We start from the raw sequence: 17,047 nt of genomic DNA, 5'->3' as shown, positions 1-17,047 counted from the left end.
CATTGCAGGGGGTTGGTCTAGATGAAACCTGGGATCCCTTCCAACGGTATTCTATGATTTTATGAATTTAGTGGGGCACCAGCAAGGGTCATTGAGCTGCTGGGGTATTTGGGGGGAGCGGGTGGTAGATTCATTAGCGGGGAGAGAAAGCGCATAGGGAGCAGGCAGAGAGCGGTGCAGAGTGGCACCCGGGTGCTGCTACAGCAGCGCAGAGGGCTAATGACTCATTAGCGAGGAAGCGGCAAAGAGCCGGCCATCTGCTCCTCCTTAATTAAGAGCCGGAGCAGCTTAAAGCAACAGGAATTTACGTGTGTGCGAAGGAGAAGATAAACAAGGGGTTTGGCTCACGAAAGGGGCATCTGAGCAAGCAAAGATAATAGCTGGCGAGGAAGAGATATTTGCAACCTGCTTGTTTTTGACGTGTCGGTGTGCGTGTGTGTGTGTGTGTGTGTGTGTGTCTGAAAGCATGCTTTCCCTCTGGCAAGGCGTCCGCACATCAATCACATGCGCACACTCTGTCATGTGCTCAGCTCCCCACGGCGCAAATTCCTTCCGTCCCAAACTGATGCTTTCCCTGCTTCGTGGAATTGGGATGTTTCTGTCCCAAGTTCCCCCTCTGCTTCTCTTGGCGCTTATGCCCATGGGTGTCCGCTGAGTGGGGGAATTCCTTTCCCTACCACCCCTATGATGACCCCAAACCTCCAGATTCTCAGCTGCCTTAAATAAAAAAAGACTTAAGTAGCCTGATCTCCCTCTTCCAGTGTTTTATTCCTCCTTCCCTGCTGAAAAATTCTTGTGGACTCCTGTTTATGGATTCCTCCAAATTTCTATTTTTAAAACCATGTTGCCTGTGTGCCAGGAGAGGTTCCACATGAAGCAACCAGTTATTTTATTTGTGGGGAACGGATGGACATCACACTCCCTTGTGAAGTCTCCCATTTGCTTGTTTGCTTATGATGCCTTCTGGAATCCTGCACTGGGTTGCTAAACTTGTGGAATTTGTTTGTTTCTTTGTTTATTGCATCCGTATCCCACCTTTTCCTCCAAGGAGCCCCGGCTGGTGTACATGGTTCTCCCCCTCCTCACAACAACCTTGTGAGGTAGGCTAGACTGGGAGGCAGTTACTGGCCCAAGACTGAACTTGGTAGCCAAGTGGCGAATTTGAACCCTGGTTTCCCAAGTCATAGTCCAGCGCTAACCATACTGGCTCTCTGGTGGGTTTTTGTTTGGCGGGGAGAGCAGAATGTGCTTGCACCAGTTCTGGAAATCCTAGATGGAAAGGACCCCAGGGGCACAAAATCCTTCGCTTTGCCTCCCGTCCCTGAATAAATTACATTGTGCTTTATCATAGGTCTCATTGTCAGTAAATCTCCTGGATTTAATTTTTCCTCTGCTGCCTGCTAAGTCGTGGGGAAAATAAGTCTTCGGTTGTTAATGCTGGACAGGGAGATGGTTCAGTAGGGATGCTGTCAAAATGCACACTGCTACATCTGCGAGTCTATGCACCATATCACTGGATCTAGTTAAATGTTCAGGAGCTGCACTTGAAGGGTTCTTGGCCTTCACCCAGCCAGAGGGGTATTAAAATTATGAAGGTGCTCCCATATGAGATTTTACAAAAACTTCTGTTTTCGGTCGAAATGTAGAAAAACCTCAATACTTTTGAATGAACGAGTCCCCAAAACATGGGATATGCACCTCACATTGGGGCGTTTGCAATAGCAGCAGTCAATAGTGATTTCAGAAAAATGTGGCGCTTTTTCTTTTCTTCATACAGGCAACTCCCCATTTATGTGGGGTTTACGTTCCGAGACACCACACATTTAAGTGAAATGGCATATATTGGAAACACCATTGAAAAAGCCTGCACCCTATTCCACCCCTTTTGGTGACATTTTTGGGTCATTTCTGGGTTCAGCGCGATGCACGCCTACGCAGTCGCACACATATCAGACCTTCCTAAAACGGTCATTGCCTGTATAATTTTAATCCTCTGGCTAGGGTTAAGTAGCTTCTGCAGTTGCTCTGTGTGTGTGTTTATGTTGCTTGGGTCCCCGGCAAGATTTGGGCACTTCAACCACACCTCCATGTTCTCTCCAGATGCGGGATGTTCAGAACAAGCACCTGACGCGCTTTATCGGAGCCTGCATTGATCCCCCAAACATCTGCATCTTGACAGAGTATTGTACCCGTGGCAGTCTCCAGGTACGTGAGAGTTGTGGCGAAAAAGCATGCTTGGATGTTAACAACTCCTATAAGATATTTATTAAGGTTTTCAAAGATAATACATTATAAAACAAAAAGAAAGGAAAAACAAAAATACAAAAATACGAAAAATAAAAACAATTTAAAAACACATAAAGTTTCCATTTAGTTATTTTCATTTAACTTATTTTCCAGACCTCCTCATACCTCCCTTTCTTATATTCTAATTCAATTTGTTTGTTTAGCAAATCCTCACCACTGATTCTTTTAATTATTTCAAGACCTTATTTTCCATATCTTTTGGATGTTAACAACTCCTGCCCTGTTCAACTTCTCTCCTTATAGGTAGGTGAGGCCAGTGCCAGATTTACGTAGAAGCTAAACAAGCTATAGCTTAGGACCCCACTCTCTTGGTGGCCCCCCAAAAAAATTAAAGGGAAAAAAACCCTGGATGTCCATTTCCAAAATATAAGATAAAAAACAAATAAAATAAAACCTACATACAGCAGCAGTGTTTTGTGTTGTGTAGGCTCCTGTGATGTAAGTAACAGGCCCCGCATGCTAGCCTGCTCCCTAAAATATCACAGGTTTGCTTCTTTCTATATATAGGGTGCCTACATTCTGCATGGACTGGTTGCATGTCAACATGCGCAAACGGCTTTAGATACCTATTAGGCCCATAAATTACCATGTAGCATATATTCAGCACAAAAAACAGCGGCAATTTGTTGTTGACAAAGGACAGCTGGACAGCTGGACATATAAAGGGCCCCATTACCTTCAGCAGCTTAGGGCCTCATCAAACCTAAATCCAGACTTTTAGAAGACATCTGAAGGCAGCCCTGTTTAGGGAAGCTTTTAATGTTTAGCAGACTATTGTATTTTAATATTTTGTTGGAAGCCGCCCAGAGTGGCCGGGGAAACCCAGCCAGTCGGGCAGGGTATAAATAAAATAATAATAATAATAATAATAATAATAATAATAATAATAATAATAATACAGTGGTGCCCCGCAAGACGAACGCCTCGCAAGACGGAAAACCCGCTAGACGAAAGGGTTTTCCGTTTTGGAGGCGCTTCGCAAAACGAATTTCCCTATGGGCTTGCTTCGCAAGACGAAAATGTCTTGCGAGTTCCTGCGGGTTTTCCCCCCCCCTTTTCCCCCCCTTTTCCTAAGCCGCTAAGCCGCTTATCAGCTGATCCGCTAAAAGCCGCTAAACTGCTAATAGCGCTAATCTGCTAAGCTGTCAATGGTCTTGCTTCGCAAGACGAAAAAACCGCTATACGAAGAGCCTCACGGAACGGATTAATTTCGTCTTGCGAGGCACCACTGTACTTCAACTTTTGGGGGTCCATGGCTCTCTTGACCAACTATATTCTTTCGGCAGCACCCCTATGGGGCTCAGGAGCCCAGTTATGTCACTCCTTGCCTGCAGAGACAGCAGCCCCTCACCCCTTTTTGAACACCCTCCTTTTGTGGAGTGTTCCCTCAGCCTCCTCTCCTCTCCCCTCTCCTTGGGAGTCATCTGGGCAGCTGAAGCTGGCGCCCCTGGTCTCTGAACTTCCCTCCTGCCCCAAAGAGAGGTGCCACTGCCCCACAGGGGCCTGGGAAGCACCCCCTGGCCAGCCCCAGAGCTTGTAGCCAGGGCTGCCGCAACAAACAGCTGCACAAGCCTTTGGGACACAGAGACCCAAGAGGGTATCATGGGAGGGAGGGAAGGAAAGAGGGACAGAGGCCAGTGTTGCCCGCGGCACCCCTGACCATCATTCAAGGCACCCCAAGGTGCCACAGCACACTGGTTGAAAACCACTGGGTTACTTAGTTGAACCCACACTCAAGGCACTTGCTTTTCTTATTACTGCTGCCAATGAAGACCAGTCTGGCCATTCGCTTGGCAATGGGGCAGCCATCTTGCAGGTCTGAGGAGAGCGTAGTGTCCCTCAGCCTTAATTACTAATGCTGCTGGCCGTGGAGGCTAATAATGTGGCCAATCCCTCAGCAAAAGAGCGGCCATTTTGTAGGCCTGTGGGAAGCCTTGCACTTCCTATCCTTTATTATCGATGGTGCTGGCAATGGAAGATGATAGGCTGTTCCCTCAGCTACGGATAACCCATCATGTAGACTTGAGGAAAGCTTAGCCTGCATTAACTTTGGTGCTGGAAACGGAGGCTTTCCCTCTTTTTCAGGGCAGCCATCTTGTAGACTCGGAGAGAGCCTAGGCCCTCATTAATGATGGTGCTTGTTGATTTGGCGGGCATACTCTTGAGTAGGTCTGGTGAAATTAATGGGCCTGAGTTATTTGTGTTTGTGGGTCTGCAATGGGTAAGACAAACACTCCCCTTAGTCTTTCCCTTGGCCACAGGGTGGCCATTTTGTAGGCCTGAGGAGAGTCTGGTGCTCGCTGGCCATCGTTGCCCACACTGCTGTCATGAGGGCTGCCACCTAGAGCAGTAAAAGGAATCACGTTTTTAGCTTTGCAAGCCTCCTGTGCCAGCCAGCCTCAATCCTCGGGCATCGCTCTGGCTGTGTGTTGCCAAGCGGCAACCAAATGCGTCTCGCTGGCAGGGATGATGGAGGATTCTGTTGGCAAGAGAAGTGGGAATTGGCACCGTTGGCGTTTTTGTCCCACAACAGGAATAAAAATCAAACCAGCAGATGTAATCAGTATCAATCCAGCGAGTACAATCAGTTGTTGGGTTTTTTTAAAAGCCTCCAATCAATGCGTAATTAATGTGTTTTTTTAAAAAAAACAAATCAAAAAAACACAACACCATTATTTTAAGACTTCCTTTACATTGAAATTAGACCTCAGGCCTTACTACCTTGAGATGTTCATTTTTTTAAAAAAAAATTCTTTACAGTCGAGCGATATGTGTTTAGAACGTTGATGTTAGTTTTAATCTGTTTTTATTGCCGTTTTAACTTTTCAAATGCCCTAAATTATTGTTGTCGGTTTTTTTCCTGTTGATAATGTTATCGTTTTATCTTTTTCGTAAAGCTCCTTGAGGCTTTCTTTCTTTCTTTCTTTCTTTCTTTCTTTCTTTCACAATCAAGCGGTTGTTATGAAATAAATAAATACAAGCTTTATGAAATGAAATAAATAAATGGGTGGGCCACTTCTTCCGTTAAACTCACAATTTATGTAAACAATCTACATAGATTGCATAAATAACCAAACAAACCACGCTAAATGGCGGGTGGCAGGACGAAAGGCGTAGCAGGAACCAAACCGCGGTGGAACGGAAAGAGCGTGGATTGCGAGGAGAACGGAAACCTTATTGCGTGTCTGCTTGTGGAGAACGTCGGCTGTGCACATGCGTGGCCTTGACATGTGGCTATTCCATGCGGGAATTGTGCTGCAGAGAACAAGGCTCAGGATCAGGCCTCTTTCTTGTGTGTAGGGCCGGAAAGTCCTCTGGCGTGGCGGCGTTTCTTCCGCACCCGCCACCTCGGCCGCAGCCCTGCCGAGGGCTGAGGCGGGGGCAGTCGAAGCCTTTAATTAAAAGGAGCGCCGAGGGGGCACTGCAGGCCTCTCGGCAGAGCCGATTCCAAGAGAGATGATTTATAGCGCGGTGGATGAGCGAGAAGAATTGGCGGCGTGCGGGGGGTGGGAGATAGGGAGATTTCGACAGTCCTAGATTCCTGGCTGCCTGCTGAAGATAAGCATTTCCTCTTATAAAAGAGAGGAGGCAGAAATGGGGAGGCAGGAAAGAGGGGAAGGAAGGAAAGAAAGAAAGAAAGAAAGAAAGAAAGAAAGAAAGAGCAGAAGGGGAGAAAATGGTCAGGCGGCTGGAACCGGGATGGGCTCTGCATGGGGAGAGGGACTGGAAGGTGCAGGACAATGTTGTGTAGTGGTTAGAGCTGGATTAGGACCAGGGAGTCCTCAGGTTCAAATTCTGCCCTAAACACTTACAGTTCCATAAAGCATTAACTGAACCACTTTGAGCTGGTTGTGCTCTATCTCCCTCTCCCTTGTTCTCTTTCTTTCCCTCTCTCTCTTTCCCTCTCTCTCTTAGCTGCAACCTTCCTTACGAGGTTGTGAGGATAAATGGAAAGGTGGGAGAGAAATTTTAGAGTTGTTGTTGTTGACTCTCCCGCCTCCCTGAGGTCCCAGGATGGGCTACAACTTTCAAACACAACCTTAAAAAAAACCACAACATTTTAAAACAACTTACAACTACAAAAATAAACTGGGTTGTCAAGATGCCCTCAGGGCATTTGTACTGAAAGGTGGGGTTATGGGAAATAAAAGATATTCTCAAATTTAATAGAGGGGAATATTTCAATGTGTAGTCTCCTAGCATGTGTGTGCTGAGATTGTTTGAGAAACTGGATGTTGTTGAGACTTGAGTTTCCTGTTTTGTTTTCATAAAAGAAAAAGAAAATTCCCCAAACAAGCAGGATATGTAAAGTGCTGAGTTTGGAAAAATTCACACTGAACGTTTAAAAAATACTGTAAATAGACAAACCTAAAATTTCTAAACATGCTGTGAAATCAAGAGTTGGACTGTGGAGTCTCAGGTTTAGTTATTTGCAAACGGCGCTAGGTTTTGAATTTGCGGGACGAAGGCCTTAAGCATAAAAAAGCCATGGATCGGAATGCACTGGGCTGCGTGTGCAAAAAGAGATTTGTGCCCTCAGCAGCATATCTTCAAGACAGTCCTCCTGAACTTGTGTCGATGCCTCCATCTTTCTGGCTTCATTCACACATCACTTCATTCCATTTCTCTGTTTTCCTGTTAATTTCCACGTTACATTTGAGCTTCCTCCACGCGAGAAATGTGAGCTGAAAAACCAATGGAATATGGCACACATGTTTAGCGCTCATTTCTGTCTTATTTGATTCCCAGGGGTTGGGGATAACGTTTCCAGCCCTCTTAACCTTGGAAAATATGTCAGACTCAAGTGACAAAATTTGGGGTGGTTGTACCAGCATGCGGTTCTTTTTTGCCGTCTTCATGGGGGAATTGTGTGGGGAATGGATGCATGCATTTGCGGAAAGGACGGAGGAAAGGGGACGTCTTCCAGTGACATTCATCGCTGTAACACCACGCCCTCTGGCCTGAATAACATTCAGCACGACAGGCCAATATTTAGGCCAAAAAGCCACCATTCCATAACACAACAGGTACTGCCCATGGTTGGAAAAGGGAAACAGAAGCGCTGGAATTATAATCAGGAAAAATCTAACCCAATATTCCCCACCTCTGGCTGCACCCTAGGACATCCTGGAGAATGAAAGCATCACCTTGGACTGGATGTTCCGCTATTCGCTCACCAGTGACATCGTCAAGGTAATTTTAATAATGCCTCCATCTGCCTCTGGGAAGCCCATAAGCAGGGCACAAGCATGGCCATCTCTCCTTCTCCCAGCAACTGGCGCCCAGCGCTTGTCATGTCTCGGCCTAGCTTCAAGAAGGGCTGCCGCTGGGGTCCAGTTGAGGGGCAGGCAGGCGAAATTCAGGAGGGTGGTGGATGCAGGCCACCCACACCTTAAAACCGCGGCCAGACTATTTTGAACGGTCATGGCTCCCCCGCAAGGAATTATGGGAACCGCCCTACGCAAAGGATGCTGAGAGCTGTCAGGAGACTCCCATTCCCCTCACAGAGCTACAATTCCCAGCGTTTCCCGTGAAGAGGGGTTGATGGTTAAGCCACTCTGGCAATTGTAGCTCTGCGAGGGGAATGTGAAGCTGGCATGCGAAGCCTTCCGTTGTCCTTTCCCCTCAACATCTGGTACTCATCCTGCCTCTGAACGTGAGGGAGGTTACTAGCGGCTATCTCTGCACCAGACCAAAGGGCCAAAATGTCACGAAATGGAGGAAATCCGTGATTTCCCAAGCTTTCTATTTTTAAGTTGAACGCAAACCCTCCTGCTGTGGGGCAAGGGAGGGAGCAGGGGTTGAACCCGTTCTCCCCATTCCATTTCCCTGATCTTAATTTCACACACACACACACACACACACACACACATCCTGCAAACATACGGACTCTCCAAATCTCGTTTTCTGTACTGGGGGAAACCTACAGATCATCATACCTTTTTCTCAGGGAGGGCCGCAGCATCTGTGGGGAGCTGTTTTTCAGTAGGAAAATAGCAAAAGAATACCTATTGCGACTGGTAGGGCAGAAGGCAGGGAGGCCAACAGTAGGTGGCGCCAGAGCAATGAATGAGAGACAGAGCCAACTAATTCTAGTATTGTCCCCATCCTCTTCCTCCCTGCTGAGTTCTACAAGGGGCAAGATTGAGAATAAGGAGGAAGCTGAGAGGCAGGGCCACCCCCATAGACAGGTAGCAAGTAAGGAGGGGGCTGGGGGGGCAGGGCTGGCTGAAGGCAGAGGTCGGTGGGGCAGTTGACCCTAATGGACCAGCCGCCACTAGAGCTAAGCCAGCTGGGGATGGTGGTAATTGTATACCAACAGCAACAGGGGAGTAGAGATGGAGAATGTTTCAGTTTAGATTCAAAGGAGAACCTATTTAATTCACACTTTTTCTGAGCCAAAGCACAACTTTCCTACAAAATATTGCAGTCCAGTTCTCCAAGCAAAACGTAGGAAAATGCATATATGGGAAGCAATCTTTTCTGTGTGGCTGTTCCCATATTGTGGAATTGCCTCCCAAGACAGGTCAGGCAGGCTCTCTCTGTGTTAGCCTTCCACCGGCAGGATAAGACCTTAATATTAGTCCAGACAGGATTTTGGAAACTCTGGAGCAGATGATGTTGATCACTGGGCTGCTGTCAGGGCAAACTGCATTTTAATTGCAGGGTCTAAATGTCTTCTGATGTATCGCAATTATTCTCTTAACTAGTTCGTTTTTATTACCTTGCATTTTATAATGTTGTTTTTAAATGTAAGCCACCCAGCTTGAGAGAAAGGCAGATTATAAATACTATGCACATATTAGAGAGATTAAAATACAGAAGTGCATCATATCAAGGGAAGTTGTTTTGCAAGAAAAGTGTGTAAAACAGGGGAAACTGCTTACAAATCTGTGTACATTAGGATGCATTTGCATTGAAAGGCTGAGGAATTTCCATTAAGAGACACTTTGCAAACTGATGCAGAAATGTGGAGAATTTAAGACTGGAAAAGATGAAGAAAAGAGAGAAAGGGAAAGTGATGGATTTGCCCGTCCCTAGATTTCGGACTGAAGGCAGAAGACATAGCTCAGTCGCAAAATAGATCAGTCTGTAGAGAATGAGATTCTTAATCTCAGGGTTGTGGGTTTGAGCTCCATGTTGAGTGAAAGATTCTTTCATTGCAGGAGGTTGAACTAGGTGACCCCCCATGGTCCCTTCCATCTCTACTATTCTATGATTTTAAATCAGTGTAACACAAAATGCCCATGCAAGATCTGCTGTTATGTACTGAGTTGAATAGGATCCAAACTGCAGCAGTCTGATTGGTCCTAGAACAATAGGATCCAAATTGCAGCAGTCTGATTGGTCCTAGAACAATAGGATTCAGAATGCAGCAGTCTGATTGGTCCTAGAACAATGCAGCAGTATGATTGGTTGGCAGGAACCACCCAATCATGCTCCAGATATAAGTGAATCCACAACCTGATTGGCTTACAGTAGAATTCCAGAATTAGCCAATCATGTGCAGCCCATTGTGTAAATAATGTATATAAAGCAGATACTTTGAGGGGACATTCATTCAGTCCTCCTCACCACTATGAGCTGAATAAAGGGCATGAAATCACTTTGCGACTCTCAGTATATTTCATCTGCACTCCTCATACAGTGGTACCTCGGGTTACATATGCTTCAGGTTACATACGCTTCAGGTTACAGACTCCGCTAACCCAGAAATAGTACATTGGGTTAAGAACTTTGCTTCAGGATGAGAACAGAAATTGTCCTCCAGCAGTGCGGCGGCAGCGCAAGGCCCCATTAGCTAAAGTGGTGCTTCAGGTTAAGAACAGTTTCAGGTTAAGAACGGACCTCCGTAACGAATTAAGTACTTAACATAAGGTACCACTGTACTTAGCAGAGTGGGCCTGCTGCCCCACGCAAGCCTCAGGGCTCTTAGACCTCTCTCTCTCCCTCCACTCCAATGTTTCCCCCCCTATTCCTCCAACCAGGGGATGCTTTTCCTCCACAACAGTGTGATAAGCTACCACGGCAACCTGAAGTCCTCCAACTGCGTGGTGGACAGTCGCTTCGTGTTGAAGATCACGGACTACGGGCTGGAGAGCTTCCGTCAGGCGCCCGAGACGGATGATTCCCACGCACTGTTTGCCAGTGAGGGATACGGCTGGGAGGGGAGGGGAGGGGTCAGGTGTGGGGGGTTAGGGTTTCTGAAATTCTTATTTTTATTAACAAAATGCAGATATCACTTGATTGTAAGTGTGGGGGGTGGGGGTGGGAGGGGAGATCAAAGTGGTTTTTAAGAAGGAAACATAAAAACAGGAATTGTAAAAGCATCTGGGGAAATTTTCAAGCAATAGCTAAACAATTAACTTTTAAAATCATCAGTAAGCTAAGAAGAGATTAAAAATGCACATTGGCATTCTGTAAGCCTGGATAGGCCAACCCTAACATTAAAATGATTTCAGACCCTCCCAGTCTCCCTATTTTCCAGGGACAGTCCCAGATTTACAGAAGCTGTCCTGGTTTCTGATTTGATCCTGGAATGTCCCACTTTTCCTTAAGATGTTCCTATTTACATCAGTGAAATGTTGGAGGGTATGGAGTTATGTGACCTATGAGCCAAGGAGACAAGTAACTGTACAACCTTTAGAAGACGTTTGAGGCACCCCTGTATAGAGAAGTTTTTAAATGTTTTATCATGTTTTTATATACTGTATGTTGGAAGCTGCCCAGAGTGGCTGGGGCAACCCAGTCAGATGGATGGGATATTAATAATAAAATTGTTTTGCTGTTGTTGTTGAATAGGAAGTCCCTATTTTCATCAGAGAAATGTTGGAGGGTGTGAGCTTTTAAGTAGGTACCAAAATCAGTAAGGCAAAGAAGGTCCCTGCATGATGTCAATAGGCAGAGTTCCAAAGTGCAGGTGGCGCCGCAGTAAAAGATGGATTTCTTACAAGTGTGTTGCCTGTTAACAGTTCCACATGGTCGAGTGGACACATATGGCATAAGGTGATCCTGCAATTTGTATGCAGTGTTACTAGCCCCTTGGAAACTGGTGCATTAACTTCAGTGGGTCTGTGCTGAGAAGGATTTAGCCCATAGCTTCTGATGCTTGAAAAGCCGTGTGACCTTTTGTAACTGTCCTGGCTCAAAGAACTCTGGCCTTTGGCCTCCCCAGGCCTACCATGGGTCTCCTTCCAGGTCAAGATGATAGCGACTGACTCCTGCTCCCTTGCCCTGCTTGACTCTGCTTCTTCCCACCCCCTTTCCCCCAGAGAAACTCTGGACGGCCCCCGAACTCCTGCGCATGGAGTCGAACCCATTCCTGGGCACCCAGAAAGGCGACGTCTACAGCTTCGGGATTATCCTGCAGGAGATTGCCCTGCGGAACAGTGTCTTCTACGTGGAAGGCATGGATCTGAGCCCCAAAGGTAAGAAATTGGGTGAACGGAAAATGCCAATTTCTCCTCCAGGTCACTGCCAAGGTGCAGGAACCTCCAGATGTCATTGGACTCCAATTCCCATCAGCCCTTGCAAGCATGGCCAATGTGTTGATGGCAGCTGTTGTTCAGCAACCTCTGGAGGGCTGCAGGTTCCCCACACCTCTGACTTTTGGGATCCAGCCACATTCCTCCACAGCTTCCCCTGCGCAACTGGTAAAGAAGTTGTTTTACACACTTTTCCAGTGTATTTGCTTCATAAAATGTCGAGGGTTGTTTCTTTCAATCAAGCGATATATACATTATAAAGAAAGATGAAACAACAAAATCACCAGTAAGAAAAATTAGCCATAATTTGAGACTTTCAAGGGACGCGGGTGGCGCTGTGGGTTAAACCACAGAGCCTAGGACTTGCCGATCAGAAGGTCGGTGGTTCGAATCCTGTGAGCTCCCGTTGCTCGGTCCCTGCCCCTGCCAACCTAGCAGTTTGAAAGCACGTAGTACAAGTAGATAAATAGGTACCACTCTGGTGGGAAGGTAAACAGTGGTTCCGTGCACTGCTCTGGTTTGCCAGAAGTGGCTTAGTCATGCTGGCCACATCACCCGGAAGCTGTACGCCGGCTCCCTCGGCCAGTAAAGAGAGATGAGCGCTGCAACCCCAGAGTCATCCGCGACTGGACCTAATGGTCAGGGGTCCCTTTACCTAAGACTTTCAAAAGTAATAGTAGTAATAATCAGTGCTTTTTTTCTTAAAAAATGTTTAGGAGTACTCTCATTTTGACTCAAGAAAATCACCATTTTATAGCTTAAATCAGGAAAATAAATACAGTAAATGGGCAAAAGTACAAAGATCCACAATATGTTTAGGAGTATGCATACCCCTGCATCCCCCCCAGAAAAAAAGCACTGATAATAATCATGATGGTGATGATGATAATTTGTACACTGCCCATCTGACTTGGTTGCCCCAGCTGCCGGGGGCGTCTTCCAGCATATATAAAAACACAGTAATGCATTAAATCTTAAAATAACAATATGTGAAAGCTTGCATCAATTTTCTGAACATCTGGGTAGGCTTGTCTAAGCAAAAACATTTTCAGCAGGCAGTGAAGAGTGCAGTGAAGGGAGCCTGTCTGGTAACAATAGGCAGGGAATTCCAAAGTGCAGGTGCTGCCACATTAAAATGTCTCTTTCTTACCCATGCACATGTCCCCTCGCAATAATTTATTTTTGGTCCCCCTTTCCCCTGCCCGTGTGCCGTTTTCAGAAATCATCGAGCGAGTGAAGAGCAGCGAGCGCCCCCCCTTCCGCCCCTCAGTCAACTTGCCGTCCAACCTTGAGGAGGTGGTCTTACTGATGCAGCGGTGCTGGGCCGAAGACCCCCAGGAACGCCCCGACTTCCACCACATCAAAGGCATGCTGCGGAAATTTGACAGGTACCTCACTGCATCCCTCCCCACAAGCACCACCTGACAGGCGGCCGTCGTTACCTGTTTTCACCCCAATGTGCACAGGCGCCTTTTCAGAAAGGAGCCGTGTGATGATTAAATTCATCATTCCACCCTGATGAAAAGCGGGAAGGCGCAGCCCGAAAATCAGGGCATTTACCTGGAAATGTGAAGGAGGGGCTTATGGCGGGAGTATGCAGCATGCGGCCCTTGACCTGATTTCCTGCGGCCCTCAGCAATCTCTGAGAACAGTGTTGTAAACAAAAATTGCCCTTTTCCCTTATGGGGTATCCAAGAGCCCATATAGAGTCCTTACATAAGTTCCCTATTGGTAGGAGAGAATAACAGAGGCCAACCAGAGAATATTGAGAAGCAAAGCAGCTAGTAAGCTTGATCTTTATTGATCTGTTGCAACAGGGTGCTCCCCTCACACGCAGGAAAGGAGGAGGACCCCGAAAAATGGTGTGCAAGGCCTTATAAAGACTTTTGAAATTGCCACCCTGTAGATCAAGACCACGCCCAGAAACATCATATATACATCACAGAAGGGGTGTAACCTAAGACCACCCTTCAGATACATCATACCTACATCACAGAAAAGGCGGTCTTAAAACAGAAATTAGAATGTTGTTTTCTCCTGTCATTGTTTATCTCCTGTCTGGCAGGTCACTTGATTGGATTACCTGGGGAGCCTGGGCAGTCTTTTGTAATGATAAATATTTAGTTCCTGGGCCAGGTCACAGGCTCACACCCTATTCATATCTTAAATGTGCCCTTAAGGCAGGATTTGTGAGGAAAGAGACAATGGGGAGGTTTCCCACTTTGATCTTGTAGAGAAAACATTTACACAGTTTAGGAATCAAAATGGTTCCAGGTTGGTCTTCCTGTGCTGATCTATGTACGTGCTTGGTTGGTACACTTATGAACATTACCATATATCTAAGACCATAAAAAGGGACGCAGGTGGCGCTGTGGGTTAAAGCCTCAGCGCCTAGGGCTTGCCGATCGAAAGGTCGGCGGTTCGAATCCCTGCGGCGGGGTGCGCTCCCGCTGCTCGGTCCCAGCGCCTGCCAACCTAGCAGTTCGAAAGCACCTCCGGGTGCAAGTAGATAAATAGGGACCGCTTACCAGCGGGAAGGTAAACGGCGTTTCCGTGTGCGGCTCTGGCTCTGGCCAGAGCAGCGATGTCACGCTGGCCACGTGACCCGGAAGTGTCTCCGGACAGCGCTGGCCCCTGGCCTCTTAAGAGAGATGGGCGCACAACCCCAGAGTCTGTCAAGACTGGCCCGTACGGGCAGGGGTACCTTTACCTTTACCTTTAAGACCATAAAATTCCTATCACAACAGTGAAGGGTTGTAGCTGATGTTAGTACTACTCAGAGTGGACCCATTGAAATGAAGGCCCTTTAATTTCTGTGGGCTTGCTCTGAATGGAATTAGCATTGGATGCTACCCAAAATGTCCCCCTCCTCCTTCCAGCAAGGGCCTGGGAGCTCTGGGGCCAAATGTGTCCTTCCAATCCTCTATAGCCCTCAGAACTGTCTGCAGGCCACACCCCCTCTCCCCAGACCACGCCTCCCGGCATCCCTGCTTTGCACCCTCCTTGAGTGCTTCTGCTTAGCTGAAGGATGGAGAGAGGTTTGGGGATGTATGTGTGGAAACCTCAGTTTTTCCCACTGACTGACCAATTGGTTAGAAAACTGGGAGGCAGGAGTTGGTTTGCTTCTTAGGGTGTAGGATCCTGCCTCCGCAAAACAGAGGGACTAGAAACTTTGGTTTGTGTTTTCTTCTAAATGAAAGCTGGAAATGCAGAGAAGGGCCCCCCGGAATATCCTTGGCAGAGGTGGCGGCGGCCTAGAATCTCGGTTGCTTTCATCTTTGACTGTCTGTGTGGCAGGGGCAACAGCTGCAACCTCTTGGATACGTTATTGTCACGCATGGAGCAGTACGCCAACAACCTGGAGGAGCTGGTGGAGGAGCGCACACAGGCCTACCTGGAGGAGAAGCGCAAGGCAGAGGCCCTGCTCTACCAGATTCTGCCCCAGTAAGTCTGCCCCACACCAGTCCTCTACCAGTATCTGTTAGCCATGCTCCTTCTGTGGAGCATCCATGTTCAGAAGTGGTATACACAAGGGCCCAGCCAATCAGCACTCTGCACAGCCGAGCTGTTTCCTGCCTTCCCCAAGGGCCCAGCCAATCAGCACACTGTGCAGCCTGGCTCCGTTCTTTGCCTACCACAAGGGCCCAGCCAATCAGCGCTCTGCATGGCCCATCCAATCAGCACTCCACACAGCCCAGCAATTTAAAAATGTTGTGGGAGCAGGTTTCCTTTGTGACTGATAACAAAGGCCAGCAAAACAGTCCGGTCTGTGCCCTAAACAAAAATAACTCGTGTTCTGCACAGGTCCCTGCTCTGAGCCCAATCTGCAAAAGAAGGCCTGTATATGCGATAGCTATACAGTGAGCCCCACTTCTCCAGTGGACACAAAATGAATCAGGTCTGCCTTCACTCCTAATTGTGGTTAATCAATTGGTATGTGGAAATGCAGTGATGTGCGTTACTTTCCCTCTGGTGCAGCTCAGTGGCGGAGCAGCTGAAACGCGGGGAGACGGTGCAAGCAGAGGCATTTGACAGCGTCACCATCTATTTCAGCGACATCGTGGGCTTCACTGCCCTGTCGGCAGAGAGCACCCCCATGCAGGTAAATGGGTTGGACCAAGGCAGTGGTTGCAGAACAGGAGAAGGTGTTTCTAATAGGGACAACAGTTCTTTTCCAATCCTCATTTTTCCAGTCTTCAATTTTATTCTCCCCATTTCCACATCAATCTGCATTTTTTTTAACATATACCGTATATAGAGAAAGAGAGTGAGAAAGGACTGTGCATTTTCTTTTTCTTTTTTGTTTTGTTTTTCATTTAGAATTTTTTTTATTCTATTGTATTATGAAAAAGCTTCAATAAAATCTTATAATGACAGAATAAAAAATAATACCTGCCAAGAGTATGCCCCTTTAAGAAGTGTTGCCACCCAATTTCATCCCTCTCAATCAAATGTTTTTTTCTTTTCTTTTCTCTTTTCTTTTCTTTTCTGTCACACTAAGTTACTCAACACTCTGGCCATAAGAGAGTGTATGCCTTTTCATACACAGTGCTTGCAAAATTCAGAAGTGTGAGAGTGACTCAAAGGATGGCTTTGTTTCGGTTTGTGTACTGTTTGAGAAAGTGGGAGTTAGGTAGGTTCACCTTGAAGTATGAACTGAATTAAACTACCCACCCCCCATCCCCGCAATACCTAGTTACTGGTATCCTGTCAGGGACCCTGGGTTTCAAACTCTGAAACTGTTAGGCTGAGCTGATGGCCTGCTCTTGGGCACCTGTGCACAGAAGGGGATGCAACATCAGCACCTGGGGTTCCCCAGAAGTGTGGAGTGTCCGGACTGGATAAGCGACCTGAGGTCTGAGGGTTGCATTTGCCCTTGGCCTAATTTCATGTGGGTGGGGGGAGCATGCCGGGTGGGGGCAGTGGGAAGGGGGTGGGGTGGGGTGAGAAACAGATGCATCAGTCCACTGGGTGAGGAGACAGGGAGGGGAGAGGGGTGGCAGAAAAGAGGGAATGAGATGAGGAGAGAGAACAGCATGGCAGTTTGGGATGGGGGGTTACCGTATTTTTTGCTCTATAAGACTCACTTTTTCCCTCCTAAAAAGTAAGGGGAAATGTGTGTGCGTCTTATGGAGAGAATGCAGGCTGCGCAGCTATCCCAGAAGCCAGAACAGTGATCCCTCTTGCTGTTCTGGCTTCTGAGATTCAGAATATTTTTTTTTCTTGTTTTCCTCCTCCAAAAACTAGGTGCATCT

The 17,047-nt window shown here is 47.1% G+C and overlaps 1 protein-coding gene across 1 annotated transcript in view; it reads left to right on the top strand.

Moving 5' to 3' along the window:
* Positions 1-17,047, top strand: part of NPR1 (natriuretic peptide receptor 1) — a 62,104-nt gene that overhangs the window by 41,058 nt on the left and 3,999 nt on the right. The window contains exons 11-17 of the mRNA XM_079957954.1: positions 2,101-2,205; positions 7,429-7,500; positions 10,296-10,455; positions 11,580-11,735; positions 13,012-13,180; positions 15,090-15,236; positions 15,771-15,894. Coding sequence (XP_079814080.1) covers positions 2,101-2,205; positions 7,429-7,500; positions 10,296-10,455; positions 11,580-11,735; positions 13,012-13,180; positions 15,090-15,236; positions 15,771-15,894 — 933 coding nt within the window. The remainder of the gene's footprint in view (positions 1-2,100; positions 2,206-7,428; positions 7,501-10,295; positions 10,456-11,579; positions 11,736-13,011; positions 13,181-15,089; positions 15,237-15,770; positions 15,895-17,047) is intronic.

Source organism: Podarcis cretensis (assembly GCF_951804945.1).
Source record: "Podarcis cretensis genome assembly, chromosome: 16".
NCBI classification, from domain to species: Eukaryota; Metazoa; Chordata; class Lepidosauria; order Squamata; family Lacertidae; genus Podarcis; species Podarcis cretensis.
The sequence above is the reverse complement of the archived record's forward strand: the minus strand, read 5'-3'. Positions and strand labels throughout refer to the sequence as shown.